This window comes from Crocodylus porosus, unplaced genomic scaffold (assembly GCF_001723895.1).
Source record: "Crocodylus porosus isolate Cpor-Errol unplaced genomic scaffold, CroPor_comp1, whole genome shotgun sequence".
Classification (NCBI taxonomy): Eukaryota; Metazoa; Chordata; order Crocodylia; family Crocodylidae; genus Crocodylus; species Crocodylus porosus.
In genome coordinates, this window is record NW_017728943.1 from 58,943,132 (window position 1) to 58,965,331 (window position 22,200).

Below are 22,200 nucleotides of genomic sequence, written 5' to 3' on the forward strand. Positions count from 1 at the left end.
TTTCACCAATCTTAGCACCTCCCTGCCTTGCAGCATCCCTTTCGTACCTGCAGAACTCTAACCAGGCTTTTAGAAATCAGCAAGTAGAAAGTATAAACCTGCATGACTTCAAGGGCCCTTACATCCTCTTTTGCTTGTTTTTGCTCCCTTCCACAACTGGCAAAGGTAAAGGGGAACCTGTAATGGTACATTCTGAAAGAGAGTAACTTACCAGCTTTCGGTGTCCGCGTAGCATTCTGTAGATACTTGCCACTCTTGTATAAATACAAAACTCTTTCTAGCTGAGAAAGTGTTTCATCTATTCCCCAATGAAGTTCTCCTTTAAAAGTACAGAAAGCAGTGATTTAGACAAACAGCCCCCTTACAGTAAATAGGAGTTAGACAACAATAAGTTACAAGCCATTAGGATTTAGTTATGCCATATCATATGATGATAGTGTTGTGATATGGACACATTAGGCATTATAAGTGCCTGCCAAATCGAATTTGCACATGCAAGGAGAGCCACATCATGACCCTGCATGTCAAAAACTGAGCAACTAGTATACTGAGACATTGTCTGAATACAATAAAATGGGGCACACACAGGCGAGGAATATTTTTCTCCAGTGATTTCCTTTGAAATCATTTAGAGTATGGTATCCTTAGCCTTCCCACAACATGTATGTAATAGATAGCAGGAAAAAATGCTTTCAGGCATGAGTCCAAGAGTACAGGTAAGGAAAAAGTTAAGATAGTCTTCCCCCACAGTCATGTTATGATGAATCGCTAAGCTAATTTTAAGGTCTGCTCTTGATTATGAAGCACAGAGGCATCTCCAAACTCATAGGCAAATGTATGCAAAATATTGGTCTCTAAGATTCAAATTCCTCTAACTGATGGTCCATCAATCAAGCTTTTGGCATGAGAATGTGTGGGGTCTCTTTGGACTGGGATGAATTTCAGCCTGTGGCCTGGATCATTCCTCCTGATATTCTGATAGAGGGGCCTAAACTTTGTCTCAAATCCTACTTTCATCCCATTCTACTGAATTGCAATGGGTACTTCACCCATCCATTGTGAAAATCATCCCTGTGCTGAGGTGTCAAGGCAAAGTATGTATCGCTTAAAATCCCACTGAAGGCCTCAAAATAAGAAGGTAAATGGGGTATTTGCTCCTTTGTACAAGGATGAATTTCATTTTAAGAGAGAAGCAGGCCCTGGCTGTATAGCACTGAAAGTAAATGTAACTCTCTCCTAACACACAAGTATTCAATATTACAGTAATATACGAGAGGGAGAAATGTGCTAGTATTGTATATTTACAATATGATTACCTGTAGCGTTGACTATCACATCCAATAATGGTCTCAATGAAGATGGAGCACTGTGCGGCAGAAGATATGTAAAAAAAAACCTGCAGTGGCAAAGTAACCCAGATTGAAAAATAAAAGTTTACAGAGTCTAGTAACCACTGAACAACATAAAGAATAAAATTTCAATAGTATATAAGCCACTAACCTATTCAGGAAATATAATCATATTCCTTAATCAAATAAATATATAGCTGGAGCTATTCACACACTTCACACAGCTGTCTGGCATACACACACTACACTTCTATACACAAGGCTGCCTTGTAACTACCTGTAAATGTTCCATTAACACAGAAATTTGCTGTGAAGCCCCATGGATTGTGACTATTTGCAAAGCTGTCTGTGCCTACACAAACTTTATTAAAGGGACACTGTGAAACTCAGAAGTCTTGTTTTTTTCAAACTGTAAAAAAATGCACAAGTCTGATTTATGCTTCTTTCATTTCATCAATTATTTACTTTCATTTCTACAGTTTTGACAGGCCTTAAAATAAATGGTCAAGAAAAATCCTTCATTCTATTGTTGTGAATCCATCATAATTCAGGATGTCTTCAATATTTCCCTGATGTGAATATAATTTATGTGCATTCATAATGTTCTTGATGCATTCTCTGCTATGAAAAACTGTTAGTCATTCAAGCAGTTCCTTTGCTTTTCATGAGCATGAAAGTTAAAGCAGCAAAAAATGAAGTGGGTTCTACAGTTTCTTAATTTCTCACAAGCTGAAAATAACTACCTAATCGTCATTGTTCTAAAGATCATCTATGCTAAATGTAATCGGAAAATCTAACTGGAAACAGAAGTTGATGTACTTACAAAAATGTGACATTTCCTATCATTTTGAAACCTGGACTCAGTTTAAAAAAAATAAATTAAGAAAGTTAAATCAGCATGTTTTTATCTATCATTTAAGGTACACACAATTTTACAAGGCCACTTTAAATGCCTACTACAAAGTCACTCTGACTAACCTCTGCAAACTTAGTTTTACTAGGAAGATTAGATAAGATGGACAGTTCAGAATTTGGTAATCTAAACAAAAATATCAGACATAAATACTAGGTAATGAGCAGAATAACACAAATAGGAAATCTGACTCTGAGTTGCTCTTTTATATCTAAACTGTAAAGTAAAGTAAAACCTTTTTTCACATACAGAGACCACATTGTCAAACACAAACTGTAGTGAATCATACTCATTTGAGAGAATAAAGCACCTCTTACATAAGCATAAAATTAAAAAATTTAGGTTATTGGTGGGAAAATGGCAATCAGAGGATTCTGTATTATAGCCAACTCAACTGAGATATTCCACTTTATACATTTCCCAAAGATTTTAAGTTCTGCTTTCCAAATGAATATTTACATCACCATCTAGGATTATTATATAGATTTTTTTCAGGGATGTACATAAATATGATTGTAAAAATGATCAAGAAAACTTGAAACTAATTATTTTTCTAGTAAACTGAAACACTTTTGGCCTACGGAGATTGCTCCTGAACAGCTTTCTGCAAGAATTCAATAGCCATTGCTTACTTCTTTTCTATTAGGAAGTTGCAGTTGGGCAGAAAAGTCACCTAGCATAGGTTCTGTTCCTCAGCCGGGTGACTAAGCAAATATCTCTGGTATGAACAGCCACATATCCAACTTTAATAGTCACATACATTGGTGTCAGTAAAACCTAATCAAAAGAATGCTTGTGAAACATATGTCATGAAGCTAAAAGGGATCGTGGTTTCATCTAGTCTGCCCCTCTGCATAACACACACAGCAGGTCTTCCCTAGATCAATTCCTGTTAGAATTAGAACATATTTTTAGAAAAATATCCTTGATTTCAGAATGGTCAGTGATGGATAATCTATCACAACTCTTGGTAAATTGTTCCAGTGCTTAATTGCCAACACCGTTAAGGGTCTGCATCTTGAAAGAAAAGAAAAAACAAGAGCGATAACAACGGTAATTTTTTAAAACTTTTTTTAAAAAGGCACTCCAAAATTTGCCAGGTTTTTTTTTTTTTGGCAATATTTTCTCAGTTCTAATTATTCATTTTGAGAAGAAAGCTGGTATTTCCCATGACTGACTAATAAATTTCAAAACTCCTGAAGATACATGCAGTTCATGGATGTACTACTGCTTAGGAACACAAGGTAGCAGATCATAGGATCCCATGCTTTGAGAAAGTAATACAACCATTCATCTGCCATCACGATGATTGAATGGCAAGGGAGTAAGGAAACTTGAAAACCTAATTGGCCACATCAAATGGTCTCAGACGTTATCTTTGCCAAATGAGGACACAGAGATTCATAAAAGGATAGTTGTAGGCTGGTATGTTGCGAGTCTGCTGTCAAGCCAAAGCCTGTGGCTTAATAATAAGTAAAAATGGGGACCAAAAACACAAAATGATGAGCACACAAAATAGTTCAGAAGCACCCTCCCAAATGTTAACTGTGATAGGAAAAGACTGTCTTGTTCAATAAGACCAGTAACCACACTGCAAGACCACTGAATCATGGGTGTATCCCCATTTAAATCTATAACTAAGATGCATAGTTGCCTATTAGTTTTTTTCTGACCAGACCAGCAAAACGGTTCTAACCAGAAACTAGCTAGCTAAGCAGTATCTTTAATCCAAGCAGATGGAAATGGAAAATTTTGCAGGACACGCTAAGAACTGTTGCGCAAAAGCACGTGGCAGTCATGTGGTAGAATCCATTTTAGTGTGGTCAGCTAATGTAACACATATGCTGGCAAGCACATTAGGGGAAAAGCAGAAGACCTCACTGGAGAAGACTCTTCTAGCTGTGGTCTGGCAGACAGAGAATGGCATACTTGAAAGGAAAGACTAAGAAACGCGCATATGATCATGCCATCTTGAGATCTTCTATCTTCCTATCTGAAGGAGGCAACAGGGCCCTGTGCCTCACCAGTGCCCTTCCACATCAATCCAGAGCACAACCAGGAGCAGTGCATTAAGACTCAATTCCCAATCTCTTGAAAGCTAATTATAAACATCCTGGGGAACCAGAATGTGGTCCTCAGAATGAGTACAGCAATTAAAGTAAGGAATAAGCCAAGACCATAGATGCAAATCAGGCATGTAAAGCTACTCAATTGTAAGCCTGAACAAAATTTAAGAAATAATACTTTAAAGGTGGACATTTAAGTTAGATACTTTCTTCAAAGCTCTGACTAGCCATTCATAAATCCACTGTCCTACCCTTAAACACTATGCATGCCATGGACCATAAACTATGAATGCAGAACTCAGTGTGGGGCACCTAGAGGTGGATAGGGTTAGCACAGAAAGGAAGACAATCCTTGCTACCCAGAAATAGGTCAGGTGGTTCCAGGAGGAAGCAAAGAAGAAAACAGCAGGGAAAGAACTAAAGGGTAGAGCTAGTTAGTTTTACCATATTCCTGAAGTCACCTCAAACTTCTACCTCATTTGTGCCACATGTACAAAGGTGGTAAGGCTTGCATCTCAAAAGTCTTATGAGAATTATTGTTATAATGTTAAAAGATTATTAATGCTATTAAAAATTAAAAATGCTATATTAATGGTGAGTGCTTTCATTAAATGAAATGTGTTTATAATTAGTCTAACAGAGCCTGATCCAATATGCTTCCATGGTCTACAGTGGCTGTAAATGATTACACAGCATGTTTTGTCAAACTGTATTCACTTCTGAAAGATAACGAATGGTATACCTGTATGCATTGTAAAGATTCCTCTTTTCATTCATATTTTGACATCGGGCCTCAACAGAGCAGGAAAGAGTGAAATTTCTTGCTGGGAACTCCATGAAACAGTCACTGTTACTGGTACAAGAGCTTTCTTCGATGCTAGCATCATCCAGATCTGTCACTTTCAGCTCTCCATCTACAATCACAAACTGTCGAGGTCGAAAATCCAACAACGTCACAGAGCCAAGAGGAGAGTGAGCCAAATAATGCAAAAGATGAACCAAGCTGAGACATATCTGAAATTTAAAGTATAGGCATCTTTTGAGGGTTTTTTCCCTTGAACAAAACATAAAATGCGACCGCTGAAATTAAGTAACATGCATAAATGACCAAGTATCAGCTGATTTATCATCAAAATGAAACTACCTACCTAAAATTTAATTTGTATTTACATAGTTGATCATAACAATCTTAGAAGCTTCTTTACCATTTTTTTTACATCATTAATATAGGGTTGTAATTTAATAAGACCCAAAAAAAGCATCAGTCTCTCAAGTCTCAGTGGAAGTGAAAATATTTGTTTTTAACAAAATGTAACAGAGATACTGATCCCCTAGAAGAGTTACAAGCTTAAATTCATGTACTTAAAGTAGTACCATTAGCATTAATTGAACTACTAACATTGAATATGATTAAGCAAATACATAAGTCTTTGCAAGATCAGAGCCTAGCCATGTAGATAAACCCTTATGTCTGCGCAGGATTCCTTTCAAGCAAGTAAGGCTCCGCACAGGTGCAAGCAGCCTGCCTAGGCAGATCAGATTGCAAGACTAAGACCACTGCATGCAAAATGATACAGACTTTGCCCTTCTGGTCTTGGGCTCAGCCCTTTCGATCTTACTGAGGTACAGCTTTCCGTTCATTTACCTAAAGCCTGGACAATATGCCTTTAAATGACTGTGTATTAACAAATTATTAATACAAAACAAATATTAATATGTACATAGTGAAATATTTGCATGCTTGGTCCATGTATTAAATTAACTACAGGTATTTTACAGTTCAGGAAGCTTGTTCTTGTTTACATATATGCTTGGGGGGGGGTTAATTATAGGGCTGTTGAAGCCTCTTATATTAAAAAAATCAAATCAAAATTCAGTCTGGGGAGTACTTATATGCATACGTCAGAAGAAAGCAGAGGTTCGGCATGTCTCATGTTATACCTCAGAGACTTCTGTGGAATATTAGGACTATCAGACACTTCTATAATCATTTCCCTGTCTTGCCAAGTTAGAATATTTTTATCCCATTTAAATGATACCAAAAGTTTATGTAGAGATACTTGAAGGTATAACTGAAATCAGGCATGGTTATGGGATATCTGGATTGACTGTTCTTTTGTCCTTCTTGAAATTCATAATATTGTTTTATGCAATGCCCCAGAGGACATTATACAAAAAAGGCATGTTGTGTTGCTAAGGAAATGGACGTAGGCAAAAATGAAGCATTTGAAATTCAGAATATGAATGTGATTTTTCATTGGGTCAAGAGCACACTTCACAGAACAGCATTAGAGGGAATGAACACTGAAAAAATAATTACAGAACTTTCAAAGTTGTTGCCTACTAAAAGGAAAATATTAGATCAAAATAACTCAAGTCACAGATTTCATAAACTACTAAGCAAAACTTGGAATTCTGCTTGCATAAAATGCATTTTGCAAAAACTAAAAGGGGTTTTGTTTAGAATCTGAAATAATATTCCTCTTTCAAATGCTAGTAAAGCTATGATCCTAAAAATGACTCCACTTATACAGACCCCCACTGAGCCCTGTGTGGGTATATTCCCATAAAACAAGACTGAAATACATGATTTAAGACTTGGCAGGGCTAAGTGCCCAAGCCTTCGAACACAATGGGACTGCTTGTGCATAAAAAAATTAAGCACACACCTAGGTGTTTGCAGATGCATAAATAATTCTCATGCATTGAGATGATATTTTAATATCTGTTTTATTGTCCTTTAGGTGTACTAAGTAAGATACGGTAAATGATAGTAGATTAATACCTCAGTATAGCAAAGCCAGAAATATCTCATCTATGCAAATCAACTCAGCACTGCTAAGATATTTCTCTTTCAACTTTATCTTGAATCACCCTCTAAGAAATTCATAGCCTGAAGAGAAGCTTTCCAAATATAGCCCATAAATTATGGTCAAGGCAAAAATCTCATGTGCCTTTTGCAAATTATATCACATGTAGTGCCACAAATTCCAATTCTATGGATTGGGTGTGAGAGATCAGCTTATTCAGTTGTCCATTACAGGCTAAACTCTGACTTGAGATACCATTTCTTAAGGGCCTGCTTCTTTTAGAACAAGGTAACTGAAGTTCATGTACCAAATATATTCCACGGGGTTCTAAATTACACCTGTAACTGGCCTCTTCTTCAGTAGAGAAAAATATCCAAAGAGATCACAGACCCTGATAAGCAGTGCCCTGTCTTGATCAAAGCACAGTTGCCATCTAACTCCATTTGATGCAACTTAAGCCTGACTTTCATACTCCCGGTTAATTGCCAGTGGAGAGGCTTTCCATTGGCTAAACTCCATTTTAGGTCCTGGGTACATTTGCTTTACTCTTTATTCTCCTCCACTAAAAGACAGACATAATAGGAGGCAATTATAAAATCAACTTGTGATAACAATCAAGATAAAGATGTCACATCCTTCTATTGTTTAAACTCCAGTGGTAGAGCGTAATGTTCAAGCCAAAAGTTTCAGATCCTTAATTTTTAACAAGTATGAAACTTTTGAAGTGATGATGGAACAAACATACTATAATCTGATACCTTCAACTGGCAGAACAGTACAGCACCAAAATGGGAATAAATAGTCTTATTTTAACAGTCATCAGTAGGGAAAATGTTTAATATATATGAATTAAGTTGTAACTTACGTAACCTTTGTTTCATCCTTGGAGTAGTTTTGTATTCACATCCCGCTTAAAAGCTGTTTAGTACCATGGTTATTGTACTTACTCGAAATCTGTCCTCCCAAGAAGTCTGTAAAAGCTGAATCATCTCTAGTGGGGAGCCAAGTTCAGTGATGGTGGTCAGGGTATCTGGGATGTCATTACTGTCCTGGTAACAATAACCATAGAGCTGGGAAAAAATACATACAAGAAAAAGGTATCAGTACAACACACCGTGGGATACTTTAGTTTTCTTTTTTCAGTGGGTGTGAAGAGTACAGCATCAGTGTCCTGCATCCATCTTGCTCCCTTTCATCCTGTATATTTTGCAACCTGCCCTTAAAGCCCAGGATAGCAGCCTTGTATCCTCCCATTCGAGCTGAGCTCACTTGAAGCCCATCAACAAAACGCTCCAATTGCCTAGCACAATGTCTATGGGCAATAAGTAGTACATAACTACTATGTTACATCTGCATATTTTTCTGTGCAAGCTTTTATAATCAAAAGTCTTGTTCAGAAATTTATATCTAAAAGTATGTATATGCCCAGACATGGAACTTTGTCAGAAGGAAATCAGTACACAGCACATATGTTATCTAGCAGAATCATAATTACTGTCTGCTTTAAAAAGTTGCTCTTAAAATGGTATTTTCTACAGGACTATCACTGGTGCACTGAGTGTTTAAGCAAGAAAGCAAGCTGACCTGTATATTATTAATTAACTTTAAAAAGAAGTTGCAACTGTTAAGGCATATCTTTTTTAAAGCAAAGTTAATTTCTAATTGCACTTGCTATACTTAAAGACACGATACTGACAGGGAGGAGAAAATGCTGCAAAAATATTTTGTAAGGCATTTCTTGAATTTAAAAATGAAGGCATTACAGCCTTGTTCCAGTCTCTTTTGTGTTTGTTTTCCAAGAACATTTGTGTTATGGAGTTGTATTTGCACAGCAAGAACATGTTGCCCCTGTGCTTGAAGTGAATTATTTTATATGAAATAGGGCATAACTTGGCAAAGATGGAGGGCTAGGCTCCTAGAAACTCCTTGCAAAGTCCTGACACAACAGAAGTTAAATGAGCCTGACAAGGATCTGATTCTAAATACCGTAGTTGGGGCAACATGTTCATTAAATAAAATGTAACTCTGCACCCAGCCAAATAAGCCCTATAGTGAAAGGACCTGCCTGCTACAAAAGCTTTGACATCTTCAAAAAAACCCTTATCTGACTTATCAGCTCTCATACCCTAAGAGAGAACAAGTCCCAGGCTTCTTCAAGCCCACCTTCTGATCACAAACGGGATCCAAAATCAGGAAAGTCAATTAGAACTTTCATATAGACTTCACACGATTTGGACTGTGTCCTATAATAGTTAGGCTCATTCAACACGGAGTCAAAAACAACACCAACCCAACTCAAGGTTTTAATATCCAGCACAAGTAACTCAATCAACTGATGATACAGAATGAGGGAGGGCATTGCAACAAATTTACTGAATACGTTTAAATAGGAAGAGAATTTGTGTATTGTGATCTGGTCGCTGATGTGTTTATTGTGACTTCACTGATAAACAGAAAAAGGAGGCAAATTCAGTAAATATTGTATATTATTGTTACCAATCATTCCCTTAGCTCTGTCATCATTTATTTTCAAAGACAGAAAGCATTACAAAAATGTAAGTGAAGTAAGCCATTTTTAAGTGGTGCAGTGGCATAGTATTTCAAAACAACTGGTAAAACATGCACATTAAACAAAACACACAGAAGCTAGCAGAGTTTATTTTAAAACATACAGTAGAGGTTTTGGCATCACACACGTACTTGTGTTAGGTACTGCTACACTCGAGATGCGTAGGGCTGAACTAAGGAAATAGGGCTGCTTTATTTATTACAATAATAATATCACATCAACCTAGAATTACTCAGTCTGTTAATGTCTGTGACAATGTGTATTCACTCATTTCTGATACCGGCACAAAAATAAAAACTTAGCAGGACCCAAGCTATCTTAGAATACATCAGACCAACTGTTACTACAAAATCATTACACATTAGGAAAAATATAATTCAAAAGAGAATTAAAATATTTTATAGCATAGTTGTTTTTGCTAAGAAGAATATACAACAGGCCTGATCCAGCAACCCTCACCAATCAGAATTTAACTTTCTCATGGATTTGAACTAAGAGCAGGGATTGGGCCCTGTATTTTTACAACCTTAAGTTTTGTGAAGCAGGTAGGACTAACTGTCAAGTTTTTCAAATAATAGTATAAAATTACCTGTTGAAAAAAATCTGCATTAAATAGGTGTGATATTAAGAAAAATTTAATTCCAAATATCAATTTAATAATCAATGTCATTTCACAGCAATAATGAATATGAAAGGGTTTAATTCGTTGTTGGCCCTTCAAGCCCTCTTTAAGACTAGAAAATGAAAGAATTATTTAATAATACATATTATCTTTAGATACTCAGTCATAATAACGTGATAGCCATCTTTGCATGAAAATGTTATGACTATTTAAATTATTCAAACAAGAATACATTCAGAATACACTTGTATGAGTTAAACTTCAGTGCATGGATTCCTCGGGACTTAATAACGTGATAAATTTGGTCTTGGGAGGTGGGTGCTGTTGCTTTCTATTATCTCATTTTAGAAGCCAGTTCCAGCACTGCAAAAAGCCCTGCTGACTGATCCTCTATGTACTTAGTGCACACTTCACTGCTTTGGAGCCAAGTTAATTGCTTTGGTCACTGTGGAGGTTTGAAGGACCCAATGCAGTTTTCCTTCCACAGGAAAATCTCTCTTCCCTCTCAGAGAATAAATTTTCTTATACAACGAGTGCTGAATTTAATGAAATTCATATGTTGGGGGTTTTTTTAATAGGACTAATGCAGAAAAATATAAAGTAATTCTAAGCAAGGAAATATACTATCTGGCTAAAGCCATTCTTTAATACTTTTACTTATGTAAAAAAATTCTAGCTGTGATATTACTATTTGGTAATATAAGTTCTTAGCAGCATGAAAGACTGGGATGGGGAGGGGTCTGAGGACTACATTTATATTTATTGTAAATAGCAGCCAGAGGCCCAATGCAAAAATACATATGCAACGATGTGGCCATATTTGTGTGTAAAATTACGGTGACCTCACATATAAAATGGCTATGTTTTGAGGCAAAAAGTCCTCTAAAATGGCCAATTAAGATGGGGAGCTAAAATGGCCATTTTTCTGCACATCCATCCCATATTTCTGGACAACAACTTGAAATATAGACTCACAACTGCACATGCATTATTAAGCAACATTTCCAAGGCCTTTTCTTTCTTAAAGTGCCTCATCAGATCATCTAGTTTGTCTGTCTGCCACTTCAGAGCTACCCAAATTCCTTGGTTTTTATCTAATCAATTTTTTAAACTCCTAAATGGAACAGTGTGGTTTGCATCCGCATGTAATGAAGTAAATATTTTTTTTTATACTGTACATATTTAGATCAACCAAAGGCAATAATACAAAAAGCAACAACACAGAGAGACTAAATAAAAGTGCAGTAAAAAAATAACACAAATTAACTTCAGCATCTAAAATTCTGTTTGTAAGGATGTAGCTTTGCTCTATCACATAATTACATTTTAAACATAATTAGAAACATTGTTTTTCATCCCCCGATTCAACATGGTTCCAATTATGTATATGGAAAAGAAACAAAGTCAAATGAACATATTTTTGATATGTCAAACTATTACTTTTAAATAGCACAAATATGTATCTTTGCATAGAATCTAATAGCAAACAGTTGCTAACTTAAATTTTTCTAAACGGAAAAAGCATTTCCAGGGAGATATGAAAAGTTTAACTGTTCACAAATTTAAAGCATCCCTGTGTTTAATGTTTAAATTTGTCTTACTCATAAACCTAGTCCTCTACTCTCTATGCACCAAAACTCCTGTATCCACTTCAATTATTTTTGTTGCATAAATTACATTATTTTGTAAAATTTCAGGTCTATATAACCATCCAGTTCATGTCCCTTTAGAATTCGTTTTTGCCACAAATTATAGTGACAGGATTGCCCTTTTCAGACAAGGTGGGAAAGGAGGGGGGAAGCAGAGGTCAGACGACATACAAAAGCTGACAAGCTTATTGAATAAAAACACAAAATAAAGGAACGTATTAAGCTGTCATCAGTGAGCAAGTATATACAAACAACAGACTGTCCAGCATTAGTGTAGGCACCATATCTGTATTTTCAAAAACCAAATGTCAAGAAAAGGCTTAGCAAATTGTTATGTTTCGTTTCTATAGCATGCTTAATCAGGAGCCGTACAAAATTGAAAAGCTTCCAAAATGAGATCAATTGGCCAGATTCTGCTCTCAGCTCATGGCAGCCTGATGCAGTATCACCAGCACAAAGTTTTTCAAAGATCAAAAGCCAGACCTGTAAAATTAATTATACTGGCCTAAAAAAAAAAAAAAAAAAAAATCACAATTTTTCTATTATATATTAAGAGTCCTTCGATTTGCTTTTTAGTTCGTGCCGTTAATATTCCACTGTTACAGTTTTTCTTCGTGCTGGCGAAGGCTAGAAACCTACCTTTTTTTCTAAATGAAAACTGAAATCGTCACATACTCACTTAGGAGCAGCAAATATCATGAGACCTGTGATAAAATTATGAGAGTTGGCAACATTGGCATTGGACCTGATTTTCCTCTTAGTGATTTACCAAGTTACTCCAGATCCATCTGCAGTAAAAGAGACTGCTTTGACCCAAAATAGAACATATTAAAAATAAAAATTCTTGCTCATGTGTACATGGAACTAGTAAGTACGCTGCCCTCAGAAGGGTGTTTATTTTCAAAGAAACATATATATGCTTTGCCAAACTGAAACTTAGGCCAAGATTGGCCTTAGCAAAGTTAGATTGCTACCGAACTAATTTCCATTGAACTCAATAGCAAGACTCCCACTGATCAAAGCAAAAATAGGACATAGCACTAAGTAGCTAAGTTTTAAAAAAGGACTGTAAAGTGTTGTGCCATGCTAATGAAATCATATGGAAGGACAAAATCAGACGGTAAACTTTTGCCCAATGCTTTGGCTATGCCTTTCTTTGTCATGACAACATACTAGTCACTTCAAGGTGCAATATATATGAACAGCCACAATAAGCATGGTGCCTAATATTTAGCTATGATTTAACAATAAATAATCCTAGCCTCACATATGTTTACAGCTTGCTTTTTCATAATTTCTTAATAAATATATTATAGATTTTTTACTGCTTCTCCTAAATCCAAAAGCATGTTTAAAACTGTTGGGTACCTTTGCATAGAAAACAAAAAAAAATATTTAAGTAACCAATCTCCTTGTATAGAAATGTAATATGCTGGTACGTTTCATATAAAATGAATCCATCCTATTTAACAACAAAGCTAGCTCTTACCTAGACCACGGTACAAAGGACACAGCTCTATTCAGAATGCATTCAACACCTTGTAAGACTGGGACCAAAGTTGGCCAGGAAAGCCAAGAAGCAAAATTTCTTCTTGATGCCTCAGGCCAGATATGGAAATTGTATGGAATCAGTGGGTAATTTTAATTTAAACTGGAACAATTCATATTTCCCTTTAATTTGTATTGAGAAATGTACTGGGAATCAATAGTTATTGTTCCTAAGTGTTGCACACTACAAGTATTAGGTGTAACACAACTGTCATGTCAGCTGTATCTTTAGCTTAAAAAAAAGAGAACAAAAAGTTGAAATTCAAGGGGGTGTGTGCACACACGCACTTTTATATAGAAATGTATGTATATATATGCACACTCTACAGAGTACACTCTATTTTGGCCAGGAACTTGTGGTTTACAAAGGTTCTCTCCCTTCCCCTGTCCCCATTTTCAGAATGAGACAGTTCTCTTATAAAACGACAACAGTGTAAAATGTATACTGCACTGCACAAACTCAAGATACAACCCTACAAATATTTATTCCTGAAAGTAGCTCCACTGAAGTCAATAGGAACACCCAAGGAATCACAATTTCAGTGGGATTGTACATGTACCAGAAGTCAGAGCGGAAATGATAGCAATCAAAATCTACCATGACTTTTCCACCTGGGGTGAGTGGCATACCCATTACTGGAATTATACAGAAGTCTGACCCTTCATTTTGAAACTATTCAAATTAATAATCTCTGAAATTTCTCTGTTCTGGAGGGGTTAGCAAGGCAGTTCTGTCTGAACATTCAGGAAATGTGTCCATACTAAAACAGATCCTGTCAATATAATTTTACAAATATCTACTTCACCTCTAGGCACACTTCGCCAAGGTAAGGTTTAATTTTAATTCAGAGTCAGTCTACAGCAGCACAGCACTAAAATAAGTAAGTTTTCCCTTGAAGATACCATTCTCAACTAGATTAGAAACTATAGAGAGTCTTTCAAGCTCTGAACCTATAAATACTTTATGGCTTGCCCTTGCCTAGTTTGCGTGGCTAAGCTGAGATCAAGAAAAAATAACAGTTTACTCCTTTAGAATAAGCAGTGGTATTACTGCACTGCTTACAAGCTCCAGTTATAGATTAAACTCTATTTTATAAATACACAGAACAAAAATATGGTCCCTTTTCCAAAGCACATTAAACTTGGTATAAGGCAGGGGCGGGCAATTATTTTGGGCAGAGAAACGCTTACTGAGTTTTGCCAAGCCATCGAGGGCCATATGACAGACAGCCGGGGCAGATTAATATTTATTTTCTAAATTTTTTAGGGGTCCCACAGGCCAGATGTCTGCAAGGCCATTATATCTGGCCCACGGGCTGCATTTTGCCCACCGCTGGTATAAGGCATGAGATAACAGATGGCTACAGACACAGCTTTGGATGCTGTACAAAATGGGAATGAGACAATACTTGATGGGCAGTGGTCTCAGAAAACTAGTAGCAAAGCTATTGCCAAAATCTTCATAGCCAGCCCAGAAAAGGAATGTTTTAAGACAAGTTCAACTCCTAGATGCTTTGAAAAATTGGGCCGGATACCTAGCTGCACCTTATACCTTGTCTTCATACAACAGCTGTTCCCAACACTCTCACAAGTGGCTCACAACACCTGACAATATGGTCTTTGGTTCCAAGTGAATCAGCATCCCCCGCATGGAAGGAAATCTGTGGATCAGCCAGTCCTCCATACATGTGCTTATGTCTGTACGAGGGCACCAGATAATTTATGAAGGAACTGAATTGTTTGCCATTTTCAGGAAACATTCCTTCTGAGCTGGCAAAGGAAGACAGCAATTACTAGCATAGGTTGGAACAGGACATTTATTCCAAGCCATTTGAAAAAGCACAAATGAAGCAAGTTTCTCTCAACTTAATGTCAATACAACTTGTGATTCAGGGCATGGTGGGGTCTACATAGCCAGCATGGTTTAGCTTGAGACCCTGAAATCCTGAGCCTAAGCCCAGCTCTGAAAGATTCAGCTTGTGTGGCTTTTGACAAGGCATCTAGCCTCTCTATGTCTTGTCTTGCCAGCTACAGAACAAAAGATGGGATGGGACAAGAACACATACCCACTTTATAAATTAGTCTGCTTGGTAGGTAATAAAAATAATACTGAAAAATAGCTACATGCTCTTGGAATTCACAAGTTTCTATAAAAATGTCATGTGGATCAAAAAAACAATGTCCTGGGCAGGGAACTCACAAAGCTGAATAGCTTTATACTCCTTTTCTCTTTCCTTTGAAAAATCCAAGGAGCAAAGGAGATTTCTAGATGTACATTTGCACCTAGAAATGTTTGGAAGGGGTGACCACTGGTATTACTGAACGGCTACTGAGAGAGGGTAATGACATGTTCCTGTTCTAAGGAGGCTGATGAGGTTGCAAGTCATCAGCTCCAATAAGAGAGGCAGTAATTCAAAGGGAAGGCTTTGGGAGTAATTTACAACTGCGGAGCCATCACAGAAATCATTCGACAAATAAATGGGATTCGCTTTATGAATGACAGTTATGAAAGCAAATAACTGAGGGTGTAGCTCTTTAGCTAATTCTGCTATGTGTGTTTTTGCCTCTTAGCAATCTCTTCCTGCCAACAGCTATGTAAACTGAATCCTTTCTGCAGTCCCATGCAGTTCAATGGGAGAAATATGATTGGCCTCTTTAGCACTGAGGCATTCGGCTTGTCTAATGACATGAATAGTTATAGTAGGTTTGCAGTTGTATCAGCCCTGTGCTTCCAACAGCTCTGGAGTTCTTGTTAACAGATCCTTTCTTCACTCTTAAAAGTTCAGGATAACATCTGGGCCTTATGGGAAGCACTCTTGCAATAAAGAAGCACTTTGTGTAATTCTTCTTTCCTCGCCAAACCGCATCTGTCTGCTCTCTCTGCCCTCCTCCATTCCAACCCCAGCTCCTTGGGGCTGTGGGGACATATGTTAGATGCAGCTAACTGTCTCCACTAAGTCATCAGCAGGTGGCAGCGCTTACTTTTTTTCTCTTTGACCCATCTTAATGGTCTTATCCTACTGAATGTAAGCACCCAATTGATTTAGGAGCCTCCAGCCCATTTGCACAAGTGATATAGGCAGTTAGGAACACTAGCCTTATGGGAAGTCACTCTGACACATAGGCTTCCAAGAGACTGAAGTATTTTTAGCCCACATGCCTCCCTACATTTCTGAACAGTTCCATTTAAACTATTTTTAAAACCTTGTAAAGTTTGGGTGGAAACCTGATTTTAAAAGAGTTTAAGTTTCATAGATTTCATAGACATTAGGGCTGGAAGGGACCTTGGAAGATCATCAAGCCCAGCCCCCTGCCCCAGGGGCAAGAAGTCAGCTGGGGTCATAGGATCCCAGCAAGATAAGCATCCAAATTTCTCTTGAAGGCATTCAATGTGGGTGCCTGAACCACCTCCAATGGCAGTCTATTCCAGGTCTTGGGGGCTCAGACAGTAAAGAAATTCTTCCTTCTTCCTTATGTCCAGCCTGAAACGGTCTTGCTGGAGTTTATAACCATTCAACCTGGTCATCCCTTGGGGCACTCTGGTGAACAAATGTTCCCCCAGATCCTGGTGGTCACCCCGATAAACTTACAGGTGGCCATCAGATCACCCCTGAGCCTGCGCTTTTCCAGGCTAAAGAGCTCCAGTTGGCCTGACCAGTTTCAAAAACAGCTTGGAATAAGCTAGTTCTGGAGGACATTTTCTGATCTGTTTCAATACAGATATCTGGAGTTACAAGGCATCCTCCATCAGCGGTTACAGAACAGGCGCATAATAGCAATCCAAGCCCTTACTTCAGTAAATCCATGTTCTCCAATTAAAGGCCCTGTTTTGGAAATTAAACTCCAGAATGCAATGTCTACTCCTGACCCCACCCGAAGTTCATATTTACAGTTTTCTCAGGTGATCAGCTACCATTTTTGCTTGGGTTCTGTGTTGAAAATATTATATCACAGGCTACTCAGAAGACCAACAGTGACTCAAATTTTTATGCTGGATGCAACCACTGAGCAGTCTCCACCACCGCCAACACAAAGAAGCCTCTTGAGCTCCCATCACCACTGATCCTCACAGTCCAGCAACAGAAAGATTCTTGAGTGTCTGCCTCCACCAGCACAGGTCATCCCAACTCCTGTTGTATGCAAATGGCATTGATTTAAAAAAAAAAAAAAGTCAGGGTGCATTTCAAGTGAAAAACCTGATGGGTCATGACTTCAAGTTTCTCCAGTTACTTGAAGAGAAATGAATATTTAGAGAAATCCCTGACACCCATATAACATTACCATACTTTAGTTAAAGTCCCAACATTTTAAAACTCAAACTAAAAACAAGGGACCAGCTGATGACCTATTTAATATGTTAATTAACATGATGTAGGAATGTGAGACACATAAAGAGAGACAAGTCATGCTTAAAATGTGTCAGCTGGTTGCTGTAACCCAGACCATGACTCGCTAACACATTTTAACACCCTTGCACATGCCCATAACAAAGGCAATCATGTTTAACACTGGTTCAGCTAATACCTTTTCTAGCCCAATACATAATCCCAGTGTAATCAAGACCATGTGCACTTACATAAATCCAGAATAATTCCACTAAAATCCACTGAATTACTCCAGATTTAAACTAGTAAGAAATCATAATCTGGACCATGATTTTTGTTTGTTTTTTCAAATTTATTTGTTATTCCATTATTTCATCCGTTTGTCTCACCACTAATCTAGCCGAACCATTAAAAACCTAAATGAAATGGCCTTCTTTATACAATCAACAAGCCTCTGGTCAGATACCAGCTGCTGTTCACAGCTGTCTACTCCCATATCCAATTATTTCAATATAAACTCATCTTTTTTTTTTTTCTATTTACTTTTGGGAAAGTAAAGACTATTTGTGTTAAGTACAGAGCACTGCACTGTGGGTAGGAATAAAAAGAAGATGAACTATAAAACCTACTGGAGAAATAACCATGTAATTTCACAAAGGCATGTCAGTTCCAAACCTCTAGTTCATCTTCAACAATGGAAAGAGAGAATTCATCAAAAGAATTGCTTATGGCCATGACTGGCAGCATTCTTAATTCAGATATACAAGAGCTATAATTATATTATTACAGTAAATCAAACATTGCCATTGTTTCTTTACAATCAAACTCCTTGTGTGAAATTAACAGAAAATGGTGTTTGGCTTCTCCCTCTGCCCCAGATGCAAGAAGGACTGGAAAGAGGAATTGAAGCAAACTAACCAGACTTTCTCACTAACCACAGGGAAAGGCAGGTTTCTAGATAAAGAAATAAATAAATAGGAGACATTTTAGCTTTGAAAGAAAAGAACTCAGTGCACAGAGGGAAAGAGAAAGGAGATCAGACATCCCATTTGGCACAGAGCAACTGCAAAGCAATTAGTGGCCTGCTAAATCCTGCCGTACAATAAATTAGTGACCCAAATCCCCCTCTTTCCAGTGTTGTTCATTATTAAATTAACTTTAATAAACTACTCTTCGCCAAAAAACATACGTTTCTATTTCAATCTGCACCTGCCTGTGCAGTGGCTCCTGTGGCAGAAACGTTTACATGCCTTCCCCCCCCACACACTAGCTTAGGTGTGTAGGCTTGTGTACAGGTGTAAATTACAAGTTCCCAGCCTCATCCCTGGAAGCAGCACCTTCCACCCAATCCAGCAGGCAGGGAAACAAACCATACTTCACAAACAGCACAGGCAAGCGCTTTAAAGCGGAAGGCACCTCATTTTTAAAAAATGCTTTATTTGCCTTAACTCTAGCTAATACCAACCCACGCTCCCTTCCACAAGGTCAGACAGATCTGACACAGCAGCTGGCTCCCTCCATTGGCTCAGAGCATGAGCATGTCAGCCAGTGTGAAGACAAGGGTGCGGTGTGGAAAGGGCTCCCACTCACTCTGTTGTGCCCTAATTTAATAAATGATGCCTTAAAAAAGGGGGGGGAGAAAGAGGGGGAGAGAGAGGGAGAGAGAGAGAGAGGGAGGGGGAGAAAGAGAAAGGGAGAAAGCAGGGGGGAGAGAGAGAGAAAAAGATGGGGATGTTGAGCAGAAGCAGGCCAGAGAGGAAGTGGAGAGAGAGTGAAGATCAAGGCTGTTATCTGCCCAGCTCCACTCAGGTTGTCAGCGCCCCACGCGAGACAAGCTGAGTGTGCGCCCGCAGGGGCCGCGCTCCACACGCGGGGCAGTCCAGCCCGCAGCACGGTGCCCGCACGCGGGGCGGGGCGGGGCGGCGCGGGGCAGACGCCAGCCGTTCCCCGGCAGTGCATCTCTCGCGGAAGGCGGCCGCGTCCGCAGAGCCCGGCTTGGCAGGACCAATGCGAGGGCTGCAGCCGCCCTGCTGCGGGATCCTGCTCCTTGATCTCGAGATCTGATCCTGCCAAGCCACTAGCGCTGCTGCTTCCGTGGGGGCGGCGGGGCCGGGGCAGCGCGGGGGCACGGTGCCGCCCCGGGCCGAGTCCCGGCCCCAGCAGCAGCAGTGCCCCGCTCCCCGCGTCCGGCGGGTCTGGGCGCGGAAGACGCTGCGGGGGGTGAAGGGAGAGCGCCGGAGGATGGAGAGAGCAGGACCCCGGACGACATGGGGGTGCCCCTGCCAGCTAGGAAGCTAGTCTGTGTCCCCTGCCATCGCCACGAAGAGGCATTTTTGGAGCATCCTGCCCCACCCCCGCTCTCTCCCAGCCCCGCCGGCTGTCATGGCCCGCCGACACGGGGCAGAAGGCGGGCCATGGCCCTGCGCGCCCGTCCGTCCCTGCTGCTCCCCAGCCAGGCACATCATTCAGGGCAGAAGTTTGGCTTTTTTTTAAATTTTATTTGATTTGGGGAACGATTTTCAAATTATTTCCCGCCCAGGGGAGAAGGAAAAAAAAAAAGTCTGTCCCAACCACACAGCCTGCAGGTCCGGAGCCTGGAGGCAAAGGCAGCGACTCGGGGGCACACCGCCGGGGGTGGGATAGCCAGCCGGGTACGCCCTGCCGCCGGGCTCCTCTCGCTCCCCCGGCCGCTCCGCGCAACCCCCCGCCTCCGATTCGCCCTGTGCGGGCGGAAGAGGGCTCAGGGGGTAACCGAGAAGCCCTGGAGGATATTCTTGTTCACATTCATTAGTAAAGGGACAGCGCTGATGAAAGCCTCTCTTTCCAATGGGTAATTCGTGGATAACAAGCGTGAATTAGGGATGGATTCGCTTTGAAAAGGGAACGGGAAGAAGGAGCCAACTCCAGCCCCACGGCAGCCTCCCCCTTGCTGGGTGCTTTCCCCCTCTGTGCCCCCGGGCAGCACGGAAGCGGCCGGAGCGGGGGGCTGGCCCACGCCAGCCCGGATCTGAGGACGGCAGAGGCGAGGGCCACTGCTTTGCTCGCTCGGCTCCCCTGTGCCCCGGGGTGGGGGAGAGCTAGAAGAGCCGAGGGAAGCATCAGCCCCTGCTCATTTCATCCCTGACCGAAAGCAGGAGCGCAATGGGAGCCCCCCGCCAGCGTTTCCCAGCCTGTGCCCCGAGCCCCAGGCGCTGAGACACGTCCAGGAGCGGGGCGAGGAGCCGCTCGCCTCCGTCCCCGCCGGGCGGCACGTGCGATGCCCCCGTGGCGCGCCCGCGCGTGTCCGGGTGCCCGCCCCGTCCCGGCTGGGCCAGGCTGCAGCCCCCCGCCCGGTGCCCGGGGCCCGATCCCCCCGAGCGGCCGGGCCGCAGGAAGCCCAGTGGTTTCTCCGAGGCGGGCTCTGCAGCTCCAGCCCCTGCCGAGAGCCGCGGCGGAGCTCGTCCTCCAGGCCGGGGTCCGCCCGCCACCACCGCCAGGTTGCCAGGGGAGGAAAGGGGCTGGAGGGGAGGCGGTATATCCCCAGCTGGCCCTCTGCGGGGCGGGAGTCGGGAAGGCGATATATCCCTAGCTGGCACTGGGTGAGGTGGAAGGGGAGGCGGTAAATCCCTAGCTGGCACGGGGAGCGGGGCTTGGAGGGGGCTGGTAGGCAGTATATCCCCAGAGGGCACGGGGGGCAGCGTTGAAGGGAAGGCAGTACTGGGGCTGGGGAGAAGGCGGTATGTCCCTAGCTGGCACTGCGGGGACTGGAGAAGGGTGGAGGGTAGGTAGTGTATCCGTAGCTGGCACTGAGGGGAGGGGGGAGGGTTGAAGGGGAGGCCGTATGTCCCCAGGTGGCACCGGGGGGGATTGAAGGGAAGGAGGTATATCCCTAGCTGGCACTGGGGGGGATCGGAGAGGGCTGGAGGGCAGGTAGCGCACCCCTAGCTGGCACGCGGCGGGGGTTGAAGAGAGCTGGGGGGCAGGCAGCCCATCCCCAGCTGGCACTGGAGGGCGGGTTGCGGGGCAGGCGGTGCACCCCAGCTGCCCCCGTGCCTCTGCCCCGGCTGCCACCACCCCGGTCCGGACGGCTGCCCTGCCCTGCCCTTGCCCTTGCCACTCACGCGCAGGACGTTGCGGTGCCGCAGGCGCTGCAGCAGGATCATCTCCTTGACCAGCTTGTAGGAGGCGAGGCGGTAGCAGTCCCCGCGCGGGCCGGCCCGCTCGGCGCAGCGCTGCACGTCGTGGCCGCCCAGGTCCACGGACTTGAGCGCCACGGCCAGGCTGCGGTTGAGCGCGGCGCGGTGCACCGCCTTGGTGTAGCCCGAGCCCAGGTAGCGCAGGCCGGCGGCGCGGCGCAGCTGCCGGCAGCC

General features: G+C 41.4%; 1 protein-coding gene across 1 annotated transcript in view; it reads right to left on the reverse strand.

Moving 5' to 3' along the window:
* PKDCC (protein kinase domain containing, cytoplasmic) overlaps nucleotides 1-22,197 on the reverse strand; it is a gene marked incomplete at its 5' end in the record, with an annotated part of 45,308 nt that extends 23,111 nt beyond the window's left edge. The window contains 5 exons of the mRNA XM_019548568.1: nucleotides 212-319; nucleotides 1,317-1,396; nucleotides 5,071-5,342; nucleotides 8,086-8,208; nucleotides 21,952-22,197. Coding sequence (XP_019404113.1) covers nucleotides 212-319; nucleotides 1,317-1,396; nucleotides 5,071-5,342; nucleotides 8,086-8,208; nucleotides 21,952-22,197 — 829 coding nt within the window. The remainder of the gene's footprint in view (nucleotides 1-211; nucleotides 320-1,316; nucleotides 1,397-5,070; nucleotides 5,343-8,085; nucleotides 8,209-21,951) is intronic.
* Nucleotides 22,198-22,200: the final 3 nt, after the last annotated feature.